The following is a 15,749-nucleotide window of genomic DNA, read 5'->3' on the forward strand; positions in this document are numbered from 1 at the left end:
TAACTATAGGTTAGCTTTCAGTTTTGATTTTAACCAACTGAATTAAAGAGTTTGCACTGATTTGGGAGTGAACTTTTCAGCTTATTAGTTTACATTAAAGGTGGGATTTCCAAAACTGTTTAAAATACTTCTGTCTGTAACCCCTATACAATTTTTAATGGGAATGAGGCATGGAAATATTGACAACAGTTTTGAAAAAAAAAAACCCTATAAATGGAAAGAAATGATAGTATGCAAAATGCAGGAACTCAGTACCTGTATGAGAGAGGCAGCAGCTGGAATTTGACGGTTGAAATGCTTCTGTCTTTGTTTCTGTTGTACCTTTAGGGCAAAGCCTGAACCAAGAATTCCCTGTGGGAACAAAGAAAACACAGTCCTAATTTTTTTTTTTTAAGGAGGAAAAAAAACACACATAAGCTTGCCAAATTATGTTGTATTAATAAACTTCCATTCAGCATCATAAAAACCAACTAATTATTTAGAGGAAATGACTTAATACTGTTAAGTTTTTAGACTCAGTATTACTTGTTGAAACAAACTATAAATGCTATCATGCCCTAATCCAAAGCCTATTTAAGTCAGCTGGACTCAAATGCTAAAGAGCGAGCAGAAATGATATTTCATACCCTCTAAAAGCCTCATAAATGCTTGTGCAGGGGAATGACAGAATAGGGAGAAATATTAACCTGGTGTACTTAACTTCGTTTTTATGAGAAATAAAGCTTTGGCATGGCATGATTCAGGTCACAAGAAAGACCTTTTAACTTCAGCACAGTAATTTCTATTTCCATATGTTAACCCATGCTGGGAGGGGAGGACAAAGAAGAGGAATAGGAATATTACAAAATGGTCAGGACTTCAGTGAGTTCAACATAAGGCCATCTAATCCACTCTCGGGACAAGGGACATGGACTAATGGCACTGGATGGTGTACAACCCAAAATAACCTCCGAATATAGTATAACTATTATGTCCAAAATTAAGTGTAGAGCAAGTAATTTATGTAGTCATTTGCATAGCTATAGACAGATTTAACAGAGGTTTTAGTAACAGATAAAAATGAGGTCTTCTATAAATCAGCTTACATGACTACACCTACTCAACAAAAGCATAATTCATTTTCTACACATGGTAGTCAAGGTGTCAGAGCAGCCAGTGATCTTGGCTCAACCTCTAAGAACTGTATTAATCATCAAGTGTTTTGAAAGGAACAGGAAAGGCCCTTCCTATTATGTTCATTTAGTAAAGATCAAAGAGTTAATGGTGCTCAAACATCACTTACTTGGGAAATGAAGGATCATTGCTAGATCCAGAACCCATACCAGTTGTGTTTAGCCACAACAATTACTTTTGACTGTGATCTCAGCCAGCTCCCCTTATTTAAAATGGCAACAAGGCAGCGTGCAATAGTTACTACCCATCAACTATTTACTGCTGGAGCTTCAAACCCTAAATTTCCCCCTTGGGCCAACTCACAAGAATTACTGAATTAAGTTGTAAAATCACACAGATAAAGGGGTGTTTGTTGTTGTTTTACTTCTACAAAGGACTAGGGAAACCTGACAGGTAAACATAAAAGCATTGCTGTGAAGGTGTGGCTGCTGCACAATTATTTATAAAACATCTTTGCTGGCATTCAAGTCTGAGAAAAAAAAAAAAAAAACAACTCTTAGCCAAAATAATAGCTTTTGGCATTTTTCTTACAGATAATTTCATTTACCAGATCTCCCTTCTAAACAAGGAATAAATATGAAAGAGATTAGAATGAGGAGGGGGGAGGAATATGCTTTAAAGGCAAACTGATGCTGGAGAGTCTGAAAATCTACACTTAATTACTCTCCTCTGCAAAAAGTTGCGTACCTTTCAAGTAAGCGACTAATTTTAAAAAGCCACTGGAGTTTTAATAGTTACTCTTTCATGTTGTGAAGAATTTTTGTGATGGTACTGGCATAAAAGTATTCGTCTGATCCATCCTGTACTTCTCCCCACCACTTCTCTGCCACAACTACTGGAACATCTGCTAACACAACTGTTTGTGTCACTGAACTGAAAAACTTGCCAAAAAAGTAAATATTTTAACAGCACATTTCAAGTTGCACAAACATTTTAACAGCACAATTCAGGAGTATTGCTAAATTTGTGAAAAAAATACCCTTAATTACCCTTGGCACTGAACATTTGGGGTTTTCAAACCACACTCCAGGTTTCGCTGATTTTGAATTTATTCTTGGTACTCAAGTGCCTTGTTTCTTGTTAGAAAGTACTTGGGAACCTGTTTTCAGTACAAAGTGCCATAACACCTTTAAAAACTCAGCCCTAGGTCACTTTTGAAAATGGGACTTTGGCCATGGACAGCTGCTAATTTGGCAAGGAGCTGCATCAGTGTCCCTGGCTGTTTATTGTTGTCTCTCTGCCAGTGACTCCTTTTTGGCAGCTTTGCTAGAAGAAAGATGTGTATGAGAACTCTACAGTTCACACTGGACCTAATCAGTTGAGTAAACTATGAGTGAATGCCTTAAAAAGCCAAAACATCACTAAGTCACTGAGTCCAGAAGTAATTAGCATGAGAAATAATTTCTTTTACCCTTCTGAGATGGGCAGAAAAAGTATTTTGAATTAAATGTCTCTTTCTCAAATACATACCAAATCTAGTGTTGCATACAATAAACACTGCATATTTACTTTTTTTAGCTACTTATAGAAGCCCTTTTGCTTCTACAAGCTACATATATTTTAACTACAATATAAAAGTTTAATACAAAGCTTTCATAACATCAGGTTAAATGAAAGGTTAAAGAATCAATAACAAAAGTTTCCTCTGATCAACTAATGAGTCAACACCAAATTGCCAGCAAAAGCACAAGATAACCTACCGCAGGTAGTGCAAAAAATGAAATCGCGAACACTGAAAAACAAGATGCAATGGTCTTTCCTATCCAGGTCTGAGGCACTTTATCCCCATAGCCAATAGTTGTGACAGTCACCTGTAAAGAGAAATACACAGAGCATTACAGCAAGTATTAATGTGGCAGTTTTGGGTTCTTGTTCTTTGTCCTTTTTTATTTATTTTGAAGAAACATTAGTTGCATTCCTAATTCTCCCAGTGACAGTCTGTGTGACATTAATGAAGGTAATTCTCCCCTCCAGGTTTGCTTCCCCATCTATAATAGATGGAAAAAGGTACAGGAAATTGAATTACAATAAAATACATGTTTAAAATCTTGTAAAGTAAAACCATTAATTTAAGTCTTCATGACTGAGGCAACTTTACAGCATACGAAGTTACTGGGATATGGGTTGCTGCCCACGTCATACACTTTCCTTAGGGGGAGGCTGCCAACAGTTCTGAATTGCTGATTTTCTTTATGGGCAGGAGATGTTTGCTGAGAGTATTACAGGGCTGTTGCATAGAAAGAGCATGGATATACTGTAACCATGGACTATGACTGGGGTCAGACATGAAGTATTCTAGAGAATAATATTGGTATAAATAGCAAGAGAAGCTGAAAAATTTCCATGCAGTAAAGATCCTGAAAACAGTCTAACCAAATCACTAATTCATATAATACATCGAGAACAAGAACAGATAATTTAATACACACATGCAGGAAACATCTGTTGAGTTTAAGTTTCAAAACACTGAAGTAAAGATTACCACTGCAGTGATGTAGCGTAACAAGGCTCAATAAGTCATTACTTGCATGAGCTCAAGGAAAGAATGGATTTATTTGAAGCAGAAAGATACATTTGGCATCTGAGAGCAATTTCAATTCACCTATGTCACAAGCTATTTCCGAATCTGGAAATTAGAGAGATTTTTTATCTGTGACTTTGAAGAAGGCTAGCCAAATCAGAGCATGTGAAACCACATGAAGCTCTCGAGCAGTTGAAGCACACCTCAATTGCTGGCTGTTCAGGTTTTCTTCTGACAGTATGGGCTTCAGCTGCCCAGGACACAGAGGATGTTAGTCCCAGACAATAATATACACAGGCCATCCCCACCTTGTCCTGCAGTTGCTCCTAGTTCACCTGTCTGCTGTAATGCATACCACCCAGCAACTGCAGAAATGCAGGCAATGCCCAGGGCAGCAGCTCTAGGGGAGGAGAGAAGGGAAGGGCAGATTTATAGAGGCAAGATGTTAAGGGGGTGAAGGGGTGGAAAACCTGGGTTTGGGGAAATAAAAGGTCATGACAAGTGCTTCAGGAAAAGTGTGGCTGTCAGCTACTTTAATAATTGTCCATTCCTACTAAAAGATGAGACACCAGAGGGGAATCCTGTGGATGTAAGTCCCGACCTGAGCTGTACCTCAGAAATACATGAAGCAAGCCATCCATACTCAAACTGTCCACCTTACAAGCAACATCATTACATGTCTGTCAAACACACAACAAAGGGACAGCTCTAGCTGCTTGAGGTGGTGATGTTAAAAGTTTATTGCAAGTTCCTGATACTCAAAACATTCAAGTATTAGCATTTAATTTTTAATACAAGTTTTAAAAATATGGCTTATTTCCAAAACTGTTTCATATCCTACAAAAGTATTTTAAGAATTAGTAAGGTGAGTTAAGTACCCAAGTACCTTTGCCTGTATTCCTGAAACTGTTGTTGAAACACCACCTTAATTCAGGACCTGATGAGGAACTGAAAGGATGACATTATCTCCTTATCTACATAAGAGGGTCAGTTTAAAAAAAAAAATCCTAAATTCTAACTACAAGCTCCTGTTCAAAAATATGGTATAAAAAAGGAAATATAATTACAGGAAAAGTGATGGCCTCCAATACCTTCTTACATAAAAGATTATGAGATAAGGTAGTGGTTTATGCCTCAGTTTTTAAAAAGATTTACAAATCATTGTCACTGAAAAGTTTTATCAACTATTCTGTGTTACAATCTTAACATCATGTTGAAATATATACATTAACTAGAAATATGAAAAGAAACAGGTGCTTTTGAGCTGACTGAAGTATAACTGAAGAAAATTCATATACAACTAAGAAGTATTTGTCTCCCCTTTCCCACCATCACCCCACCCATCCCTTCTGAATTGGTCTATATGAAGCACCAGTGACACAAGAAAAGTATTTTCTGTGCTGTTTGTTTAGGAATTTTTTTAAAAAACATTTTGGAAATTCGGTTGCAAATCAAAGTGTGTGTTTAAGTTAACATTTTTTCTCTTCCCTCATAACTCTAATCTATCTACAAATGCACTGTATTCCAAAATTACATTTTCTTTTTTCCCCCAAGATATATGTTGTTGAAACCTTACATGCCAAGTTTCTGCCCTAAATGAATTTTTACAGCCAGATTATAACCCCCTAAAGAGTACAATACTAATTTTACAGTTGTAAAATAGGATCTTATAATGGAAATACTGACTCAGCTTCTACTCTAGCATAGTAAATATGTTGGCATAATGAAATTAAATTGATACAAGAGCTCACACATTAAATTTTCATTGAAAAGCAGCATGTAAAACTAACTGTTTTAATTAGGAACAAAATCATATTCATCCATTGACTATTTCAGAACTTTGATCTGATGTACATCACCACAGGCTTTGGTATTAAGACTATTCTTGTTCCTATTAAATATGCATCAATAGTCTGAAGGAGGAAACATGAAGCAAAAATCCACACAGCAAGAAGAAATAGTAATGTTGGTCAGCACTGAATAGGCAAGGGATTTTATTCAAGGCTATCAGGCTAAAGTGAGCACAGCAAACTAATCAGGTGAGTAACAATGCTCTGTTGATGAAATCCTTGCTGTGTGCCTTGCAAAAATTTGGATAGTTTGGATAACAGCTACAAAATACAAGAACGCATGATTCAGAGGTATTAAAAAGGCAGACATCACAGGACTGAGGGAGCAAACAAGCTAAAATATTAAAAAAGCAAATAAGGGAGAGTCACCTTATAGAAAATACCTTAACTACTTTGTTTCTACGTTTGCAGCACTGCAACTTCAAAATCAACTGCACTAGGTATTGTTTTGCATACCAAATACCCCTCAGAATTTTCTGACTCACTCGCAATATCCATCTTGATTAAATCAAGTAATACAAGAACATCATCCAGCGATATGCCAGAAACATCGACCAGCTCCCTTACTTCTTTGCAACTGAAGTATAGTAAATTGCAAAATGGTTTGAATGCTTTCCTGTACACCTAAGTATAATGAACACATTAGAAGCCTTTCTACTGCTTGGCATCTTATTCAGTCAACTGCATTCCTGCAAGTTGAATATATAGTAGAATCTTTCCAAGTTGCTGAAATCCATGCAGCACAAGTGCAAACAGATTAGGCACTCATGCTTTTATTTTACTGTGAAGTAGGCAATCTGTGTAAAGCTAAAAAAAACCCCTAGTGATCTTTCGACATTTTGAATTCTTTTCCAAATGACAATATTTTTCTTCCTTGTGCATATAAGGATGTGTTGTGGTTTAACCTGGCAGGCAGCTAAACACCACACAGTCCTTTGCTCACTCCCCGGCCCCCACAGTGGGATGGGGAAGAGAATCGGGGAAAAAAAAAAAAAAAGTAAAATTCGTGGGTTGAGATAAAGACAGTTTAATAGGACAGAAGAGGAAAAGAAAATAATAATAATAACAACAACAATAAGAATGATAAAAGAATACACAAAATAAGTGATGCACAATGCAATTGCTCACCACCCACCAACCGATGCCCAGCCAGTCCCCGAGCAGCGGTCACCACCCCCCAGCCAACTCCCCGCAGTTCATATACTGAGCATGACTTCACACGGTATGGACTATCCCTTTGGCCAGTTTAGGTCAGCTGTCCTGGCTGTGCCCCCTCCCAGCTTCTCGCTGGCAGGGCATGAGAAGCTGAAAAGACTTGACTAGTGTAAGCACTACTTAGCAACAACTAAACCATCGGTGTGTTATCAACATTATTCTCATGCTAAATCCAAAACACAGCACTGTACCAGCTACTAGGAAGAAAATTAACTCTATCCCAGCCAAAACCAGGACAGGATGTTAGCAATAAGAACCAATTCACACAACGGAAATTTCACTGTCTGCTCCCAATCACCTCTATGTGCATTGCAGCACTCTGAGAAGATTCAAGTTACATCTTTCAGATGAACAAGTAAAGAGACTATGTTCTACGGGACACAAATGTTTTGATACATTGGAATTAAAATTGTAATCCAAAGCTGAAGAAAGGACTTCCTGGTCACTATTATTACAAACATTTAAATGGGACGTTTAGATTATTTTTCTTCTTCAAATTTCTAAGTCGTTTTCATACAGTTATCATTGCAGGCTCACACCATCATTACTGATGCAGTTGAAGTACATAACTGAGACACAACCACATCTGAAGGACACTGAAACACTTCTAATAACTTCGAATATGAAATAAAATGGAACTACACATCCAATTGCAAACACAACAAACAATATATTAACTTCAGTGCCATGTCTTTCAAATAATAGGTCCTCAGTGCTGCCTAGCTATCGCTCTTGGATCTTAGTTTAATACCTCCTTAAGGTGTCATTTTCAGCCATCAATCAGTTCTGACCAAATTACTGGCCACTCTAAACCTCCTAATCAAATAGTGGCTCAAACTAAACATCTCCACTTGTGAGATCTCAGAGATAAAACTAGAAGAGTCTTAAAAAAAAAAAAGTGATTAAAATTAAGTTGGAGCATTGAGCTCACCTAAATTTGCAAAGTCTGTTCTGTGCAATGAAAAAAGGGACTACAGCAGCTTTAACCAAGTCAGTAAGAATGCAAGGGTTGAAGAGATTTTCTGGTTGCTATTCCCAGTTTCTGGCTAGTTCAAGTCAGCCACGTTATGTCATCTCATTCACTACCTCTTGAAAATGCAGCTCCGTCTGAAAACTAATTGGCTTTCCCCTCACTGTTCCTGTTGGGACGTTATTCCGGAACCTCATGTTTTTGACAGTACCAGACATTCTTGGAGGCTCCTGTCTTCATTTCTGAAAGATGGGTTTCCAGCTTTGTTTTTCTGTTCCACCATTTCATGGCCTCAGTTTATCCCCCTCCCCTCTTCTGTTCCCTCACTCCTGCAGTACACACACCTGCAACACAGCACGCTCCAAAGGCCACTGAATCCCTTTCTCAGTGTGTTTAGCCTTACAAATAAAAGCTGTTTTCACTTGCTCTTGTAAAATAGTCTATTCATCCCCTGGATCATCCTGACAGTAGTTCTCAAGGATGACAAGATACAGGACATAAACTTGCATAAAACCAGGGAGAACTGTTCATTATTAGTGAAGGTATAGGTAAAGTGTTGGGGTTCATCTGAGCTTCCCCCCCGCCCCCCAAGCGCCCCTACCAAAACACAAAGGTAACTAAATTAGGAAAACATAGTCCAGCAAAAAGACCTAAAACCTCCCAGGAAGATGGTTATTTGATCATTTTTTTCATTTGATCATTATTATGATCATTTTTACTTGGAGTGAACAGACAATTTTAGATCTGAACTCAGTAGTAAACGTATACATGGACACAAGCAATAAAACTCATAGGAGATCCAGCAGCTTTGTATCCTAGCCTGATAGTTAATCCATCATCTGTTGTTCAGGTTTTACAATACAGCGATACCCACTTTCTTTGGGAGGCTGCAGTATGCCAGCCCTTCTCTGCTTACTGATCAGATGAATGGGAAGTGGTGGGAGGTCTGCTGGCCACCATCAGTCATGCTGCTGGCAAAGTCAACAGCCAGCTCTGCCTATTGGACTTGATCTCACCAGTGTTGAACTCGAGCACATATAGGTATAATCTATAGCAGAGGAGTTTCTTTTATCTAGACCTTGCTCAACCAACCACTTCTGTACAAAAAATGTCAGAAAAAGCAGCCAGTTGAAGTAGTACCCTCTATATCTCAGTGTGATATTGAAGGAAGTGCTGGGGAAAGTTATCAACATATGCAGAGAGTTTGACTGCAGTTTCTGAACTGTTCATGGAAATTCTCCAGCTATTTATTTTCCATTCAGTACTATATTACACCTCACAAAATATAGTAATTATACTGAAAAGAAACAGCATTATCTAGGTACAACAACAGAAAAAAAGGACTGCTTAAGCATATACAAGGTAGCCAAATATCTTAGGAGGGAAGTTTTAAAACATCTTCCTATGAGGATAATTCTAGCCATATGACAGGGGAAAAATCAGAGTGAAGTTAGTTTCAGCCTCCTACAGACCCATTTCAACAGGAGCACAATTTGTGCTAATTATTGAAATTTAAATGAAAGCTAAATTCCTTAATTATAATTATTTTTTCTAGATCCTGACATAGAAAATTATCTGTATTTTGAAATACTTTACTTTTGTTTCATCAAATGGAAAACAACTGCTGAAAATTTCTGGATTCTTCTACATATAATTTTTTTCCTAGCTCCTTGATATCTTTTGATAGATGTTTAAAGATTTGGGAATTAAGAAAATAAGTCCGAAGAGTGTTCTGCAGATGTAAGAATATCTACTTCTGTACTTTGTAAGTAAGAATTGTAAAAGGTTTCTCCACATCTACCCCACAGATCTTCATTAAATGAGAACAAAATGTAGTTGGAAATGCTCATGGAGATAAAGCTCTGAGATGAGAAGGCAGTTGCAAGATGCAGAGATTGCATGCAAAAAGCATTTAAAAATACTAACCCTTACATCTTCCGACCCCCGCTCTAAAAATTCTTAAAATAACCAACTCCCCCCAAAAACCCCAAACACTTCATCCCAAAAATAAAAAAAAAAAAAAAGAAAAAAAGGATATAACAGGCCTATAGTTGGTATTCTTTACTTGTAAACCACAAAGAATAAAAATGAAGTGTTGCCTTCTGTCTAACATTGAAGTCAGTGTACAGTCCTCAACAGCTTTTTTAATTTAGAAGGGGGGGGAAAAAGGGTTCTGAATAACACAAGATCCCTTTTATGTAGCATTTTTTCAATATTTATGTTCAACTATTTATAAATTAAATCAGAACTGTTCTAATTTAGCAAAAGTTCTATGCACGTGTAGTTTCAAGTGGTATTTCCTGCAATTTTTCAGCAAAGCTTTCCCACAATTTTGATTTTCAATTTACATTAAGCACATACTGATAGGCTTTGCTAAGTAGGAACATGTTTTTATGTATGCTTAGAAGTAAGCAAACTTAACAATGTTTTGTTGAATTCGGTCCTTGGTGAGAAAACATGTATAGATGAATTAAAGGAACAAGAAACTCTTAACTAAAGCTGGTACTTGCAGACAATTGCTCGATACAATTCAAACAAATTCAAAGGAACGGGCACAGTGTAATATCCATGCATGGCTATATTCAATAATTGCTTGTGGCAAATAGTGTTCACGATCAAAGAGACTGTTAGCACAATCCACATAATGGTTTTCCTGAAGGATGTTTGTTCAGATGTGAGGGTTGGAAATTGTGTATCATTCAGTGGATATCAAAAGAAAAGAAGAGCTCCCCTCAGTCTGCCTGAGGCATGATTGAATTTAATGCTTAAGGGGGGCGAACACCAAAAAAACCCACCACGAACAAACAAAAAACACACAAAAAACCTCAGAGACGGTGAGCCAATAACATTCCCTGAAGGTGGTCATCTTTGACAGATTTGGTGAGAAATTTATCATCTTATTTTTTATTTCTTTAGCTTTTTTTTTTTTTAATTCTTGTTTTTATTGTCCAGAATCTATACTAAGTTTTTAAGACTGTTAGTCTGGACATGAAGGACAACAAAAGCAGACTAATTTTGAATACTTGCACTGGGGAACTGAAAGATGCATCACGTTACCTGTATTTTACTTACAAATATTAAACTTGTCTTTTAAAAGACATACAGATATGCAGCCATTGGCAGAATTATTTATGTGCTGCATTGAAAACCAGCAATAATACAGACAAGCTTTTACTCTGTGCCACAAGGTAACCTTAGAAGCCCATAAACTGGAATGGCGAATAGCTACAGCCCAGAGTTCTCAAGAAAATTCAAATAAAGACCAGGAGGCCAATTTACATATGGAAATGGAAAAGCAATATAGGTTTATAAATAACAACAATGACAATGAAGAACATTTAATTAAAAGTTATGCACCCTATGGGTATGTCTATAGTCAGCAAAGCACAGTAGTATAAAAGTACCCAATTCCAGATGCAGTTTAGTTGTGGTAACACAGACATTTTAATATGGTTTACTTTATGCTATGCTACATAGTCTATTGCTGCTACCCAAAGAACTTGTTTAGCAATGTAGACTTACACTGAGATAACCAAAAAAGTGCAATGTTGTAGAGTGAGAAAGGGGGTGTGAAAGCGTTATCAAGTACTTTTCTTTTAGAAGTATTCTCTACTACGTAAGGTAAGTGCACTTTCAGAGAAGTGAGATCAGCTACGTTGCCAGGCAGATCATGTATCTATGATGGTGTTTGAGACAGAAGCTGTGAATTATCCTCTTCTGTGTGTCCACTTCCATGCAGACCAAGACAGGTTTTCAGTGACCAGAATTTGTGGTGTTTAAGCAATTCTGAAAATTCTGGCGAAAACATAACCGAAACTTTTGAGACCTAACACTTTGAGAAGGTTTTCGTATGAGTTTGAGACCTTAATTAGGAAGCATTCTGATACTTAATGACCTCCCAGTTATTGTCCTAACTTTACAGGGCTTTTTCCTAGCAGAAAGCATGAAGAATATTACAGTATCAAAACACCAGAAATGGACGGACCTGAATCCATTTCAGTTTTGTTTTGCTAAATCCTTTTAGCAGTTAACAGAAGTATAGCTTCTGCGTTTAGAGCAGAACAAGGACACTAAATTCTATTTTTAATATTAAAGAAATTACATTATGGGTTTGTTGAATGCAGTCTCATGCTTTGAGTGCCATGCTGCGACATAATAAAAGTTATAACAAAGCAAGAATATTATCATAATTAAACTTATTGATTAAAGAATTTTATTGTAATTAGAAAGACAAAATAACCAGTATGCCTATTAACTGAGCAATGATTCCCTGAAAGAATATTTCAATATCCTGACAGATCACATCGCTTCTATGGAAGGTTTTACTGTATTTTCAGTAGGCCAATCTGGTCTGTCATATACTCAATTTTTAATGCCAAAGCCAATGACAGCATGTGTTTTTAAATGCAGCTACATCTGCCACTGTTAATTACCCAGTCATCTGACTGCTGTACTGGAAAATAAAAACGCTGTGATGACATGAAAGCATTGAAAAAGCTACTTGCCAGAAAGCAACTTCCTTGTGCTACACAGCAAGTTTTCTGATCCTAAGAGAGGCTGTATTTAACCATGGCAGACAGCAAGAGGAAAGAATTCTGCAGCAGATCTTAGTAGCAACCTAAACAAAACCTGTTGTATTCAAAAAAGGCTACATACGCATTTCAGCACCAGGAGACCTGCAGTAGACTTGCTCATCAATAGATCTTTCCTTCCTGAAACAGCAAGTGGTACTGTTTGTAGAGAGAAGACTATATAAGCACACACACGCAGAGGTTTATTAAAAATATTTCTTAAAAAATATGTTTTATTAGTGAAACGGAGGTGCTAGTCCTATTGTTCTTGTACATAAAACTTACTAGTAGTCTCATTTTTAACAAAAAAAGAAACAATGCCTTTTAATTTAAAACAGCAAAGAGAAGACTCTAGAAGAATAGCACATTTTGAAAATGCAAGCATGGAATCATTAGCGATGCCTATGCATTTTAAAGATCTATAGCACTTAATGATGACAGTTTGTTTTATTAAGCTACATACAATTAAAGCAGATAAAAACCCCAAACAACAAAAACCACACACACTAGCCCTGATTTAGCAAGACTCTAACCACCTTAGAAGGTTGAACCCTACCATGAGAAAGGTAGCAAGAAGTAATCACTATAACAGAAGGGAAGACAGGAAAAAGAAATAAGAATAGATGTTTCTACATCTTGTATACATAATTTGATCACTTCAGATCACATAAGACTATAAACACCAAATAAAACTACTGATCATCTATAGTATTTTCTTAGTTTCATAGAATTACAAAACCAGAAAGTGCATTGAAGTAATAAGAGGCCATTTCAAAGTGCTGTTCTTACTCCATCCTTGCTTGAACTTTACTCCACATTTGAAGGTGTTAACTACTTTTAGTACATGTGAAATGGCTATACTTACTACTCCCCACCACAGGGCATCTGCATAGCTGCCAAACTCTGTTTCTCCAGAATCATTTACTGCATCTTTTTCAGCGAGGTACACAAAATAAGAGGAAAAAATCAGGCCCAGAAATCCAATGTAGAGTGTAGTTATCAGTTCCTGCAAAGAGAATCAAAACAACTGTATTATGATATTATTGAGACACTTAAATTACCTGTCACTTATGTTTTTTAAAAGATAATTGGAACAGAAGAATGTAATTTCAGCAATTAATAAACATTGACACCAACTCCTGGCTGTGCAAATTAACAAAAATCCACTGAACTCAACGGTGAAAGAATTTACACCATAGCTAATGACTTTGTCCAGCATGCACATTTCAAACACAGAGTCAAAACAACCTCCTCACTTGCAAGCGTGACTCATTAACCTTTTGGTCACCAAAAAGTAGTTGGGTAATTTTTTCAGACAGTGCCACATTCAAAACAACTTTGGAATTTAGATACATATATTTAGAAATATTCAGACTACTTTTCAGAAGTCTCATTTTCTGTGCTTAAGTCCAACTACAAGTCAAAAGTTTACCAAAGTAGAGCTGAATATTTTTAATCTTTTAGGAACTTTTTGTCCCTTGAACAAGGCAGAACAACCATACTTGGTTAAAATAAATGACTGCCTGCCTCCACACTAAATATATTTGACATCATCAGCATGTCAGCACACATGCTGTTCTGAATATAAGGACTTTTGCATCAATTATTATGCCATTCCTCAGAGTACTCAAACTTACTTGTCTGTGTATGAACACTACTGATCCCAGCAGCCTCCATGTACCACCCTGACGGTCAACATGCAGCATTCGTAAAATCTGCAGAAAACGGATGCCCCTGGAACACAATTTTTAAATGAATGAAGAGACTTAAAGATACAAGAGAAGAAATAGAGGTGGAGAGAGGAAGTCTGCCTCTTCCAAAGGACCGTTTTAAGAGAGAGACATAGTATTTTATGTTAGACTTAGCAGCCTGTCTCTTTTCACTCCATTCACCCATCTTTCATCTTGTTTGTTATGAAGACAGCATGGGGAGATTGCACAAGAGGACAGACCTTTGTACACATGGCTAGTAAAGATAACTCAAGGATTCAGGAATTTTGGACAAAAACTGTGAATGCTCTAGAAATCATTCATCAACTCATATTTGACCTGCTCGCCAGGATGGGAAACAACATACAGAAACAGCTAACTAAAAATCTGAATTCCTCACCTTTGAGGAATTTCATAGGCAATCTGAACTAGACAGTCCGATAATATTTTAAAATATTCTTTTTATGAGAGTCACTGCAATCCTAGAGCATCGCTGCAGCTAGTGTGCAGAGCACAGTACACTGCCGTGCACCCTCTCATTCAAGAAAACCAAGTGGTGTGACCTTCCTGAGCACAAAGTGAATTCAGTCCATCAGGAATTCACAACCACTAACCCCAGGCATTTTAGGAAGAAGCAGCTTGAAGACATCAGAGACATGGAACACGAAAGAGTTGCTATAAAACTGAGCCAAGAAACTAAAACAGGATTTGGGTAGAACCCACCTAGTTGGGGAAAGGGGGCGGGGGTATGTGCACCTCTATCCCCACCAGACATAAATGCATTACAACCGGACAACACACGCAAAATTTTATTTCCCCTACACTTAATGGGATCACTGTTTCACATACATGATTGGTGATCTGCTCTGTTACATGACTGAGCAGTGACTCGTTTTCTCCTTCAAGAATTGAAACAGGAGGTAAAAAAAACCCCAACAACAAAACACCTTAGTCAGCACTATTTTCTTCTGTTGCATATAATTACCTGATAGCTGAGGTTGCAAAGACTTGACCTTTAGAGCCCACACAAAGAACTATCATGGAAGCGACAACTACAATTAAATCTGGAAAATAAAAGTCAATTGAAAAAATGAGTTAGCAGCATCTTGCAATACTTCCGCAAGACTGTTACTAGAACCAATGCCAATATTACTTTAACAATGTGAACAGCCAGCCCAAATTAATTTTTTTGTTTACATATCAAGACATCTCTATTGTAACATATAAACAAAATATAATTGTGTGATATGATAGAAAGGTTTTACTGGGATGGGTCCAAGATGGCCACATTCTAGATCAATGACAAGGGTGATATGAGTTAATGTAAAGCAGCCACAGCAGCCTGGAATCCTTATTAGCTATAACCCATGAGGACTTCCAGCAGTTTCTACCTATTATCTCTTCTGTGTATCTTATTCTCTCTGCTGTTTTACAGACAGTATTTTATTCATTGAAATAAACCCCAAAACCTCTGTCATATATGAGACAATTGCCTTACTATTATTTCATCTGTCCAGGTCTAAAAGGGAGACAAAAATTTGAATTAGTGTATGAGTCTAATTCAGTTTAAGTTGGTCATTACCCTAGGACTGTACTCTAAATCTCTGTGCCTCAGGCCTAGTTAATTTTGGAAAGGAACTCTGTATTTTGGAGAATGAAATAGTTCTTGATACGTATCTGAGAAAGTGGAACTTTGTTTTGCTTTCCAAGCTGAAATAAATTGGATGATGTTTCAGAACC

At 37.0% G+C, this 15,749-nt stretch overlaps 1 protein-coding gene across 1 annotated transcript in view; it reads right to left on the reverse strand.

The window, feature by feature from the left end:
• Nucleotides 1-15,749, reverse strand: part of KCNQ1 (potassium voltage-gated channel subfamily Q member 1) — a 360,358-nt gene that overhangs the window by 252,268 nt on the left and 92,341 nt on the right. The window contains exons 4-8 of the mRNA XM_076344173.1: nt 14,995-15,073; nt 13,938-14,034; nt 13,166-13,306; nt 2,874-2,984; nt 256-351 (exon numbers count right to left, since the gene is read on the reverse strand). Coding sequence (XP_076200288.1) covers nt 256-351; nt 2,874-2,984; nt 13,166-13,306; nt 13,938-14,034; nt 14,995-15,073 — 524 coding nt within the window. The remainder of the gene's footprint in view (nt 1-255; nt 352-2,873; nt 2,985-13,165; nt 13,307-13,937; nt 14,035-14,994; nt 15,074-15,749) is intronic.

The sequence above is a fragment of the Aptenodytes patagonicus genome, chromosome 7, assembly GCF_965638725.1.
Source record: "Aptenodytes patagonicus chromosome 7, bAptPat1.pri.cur, whole genome shotgun sequence".
NCBI classification, from domain to species: Eukaryota; Metazoa; Chordata; class Aves; order Sphenisciformes; family Spheniscidae; genus Aptenodytes; species Aptenodytes patagonicus.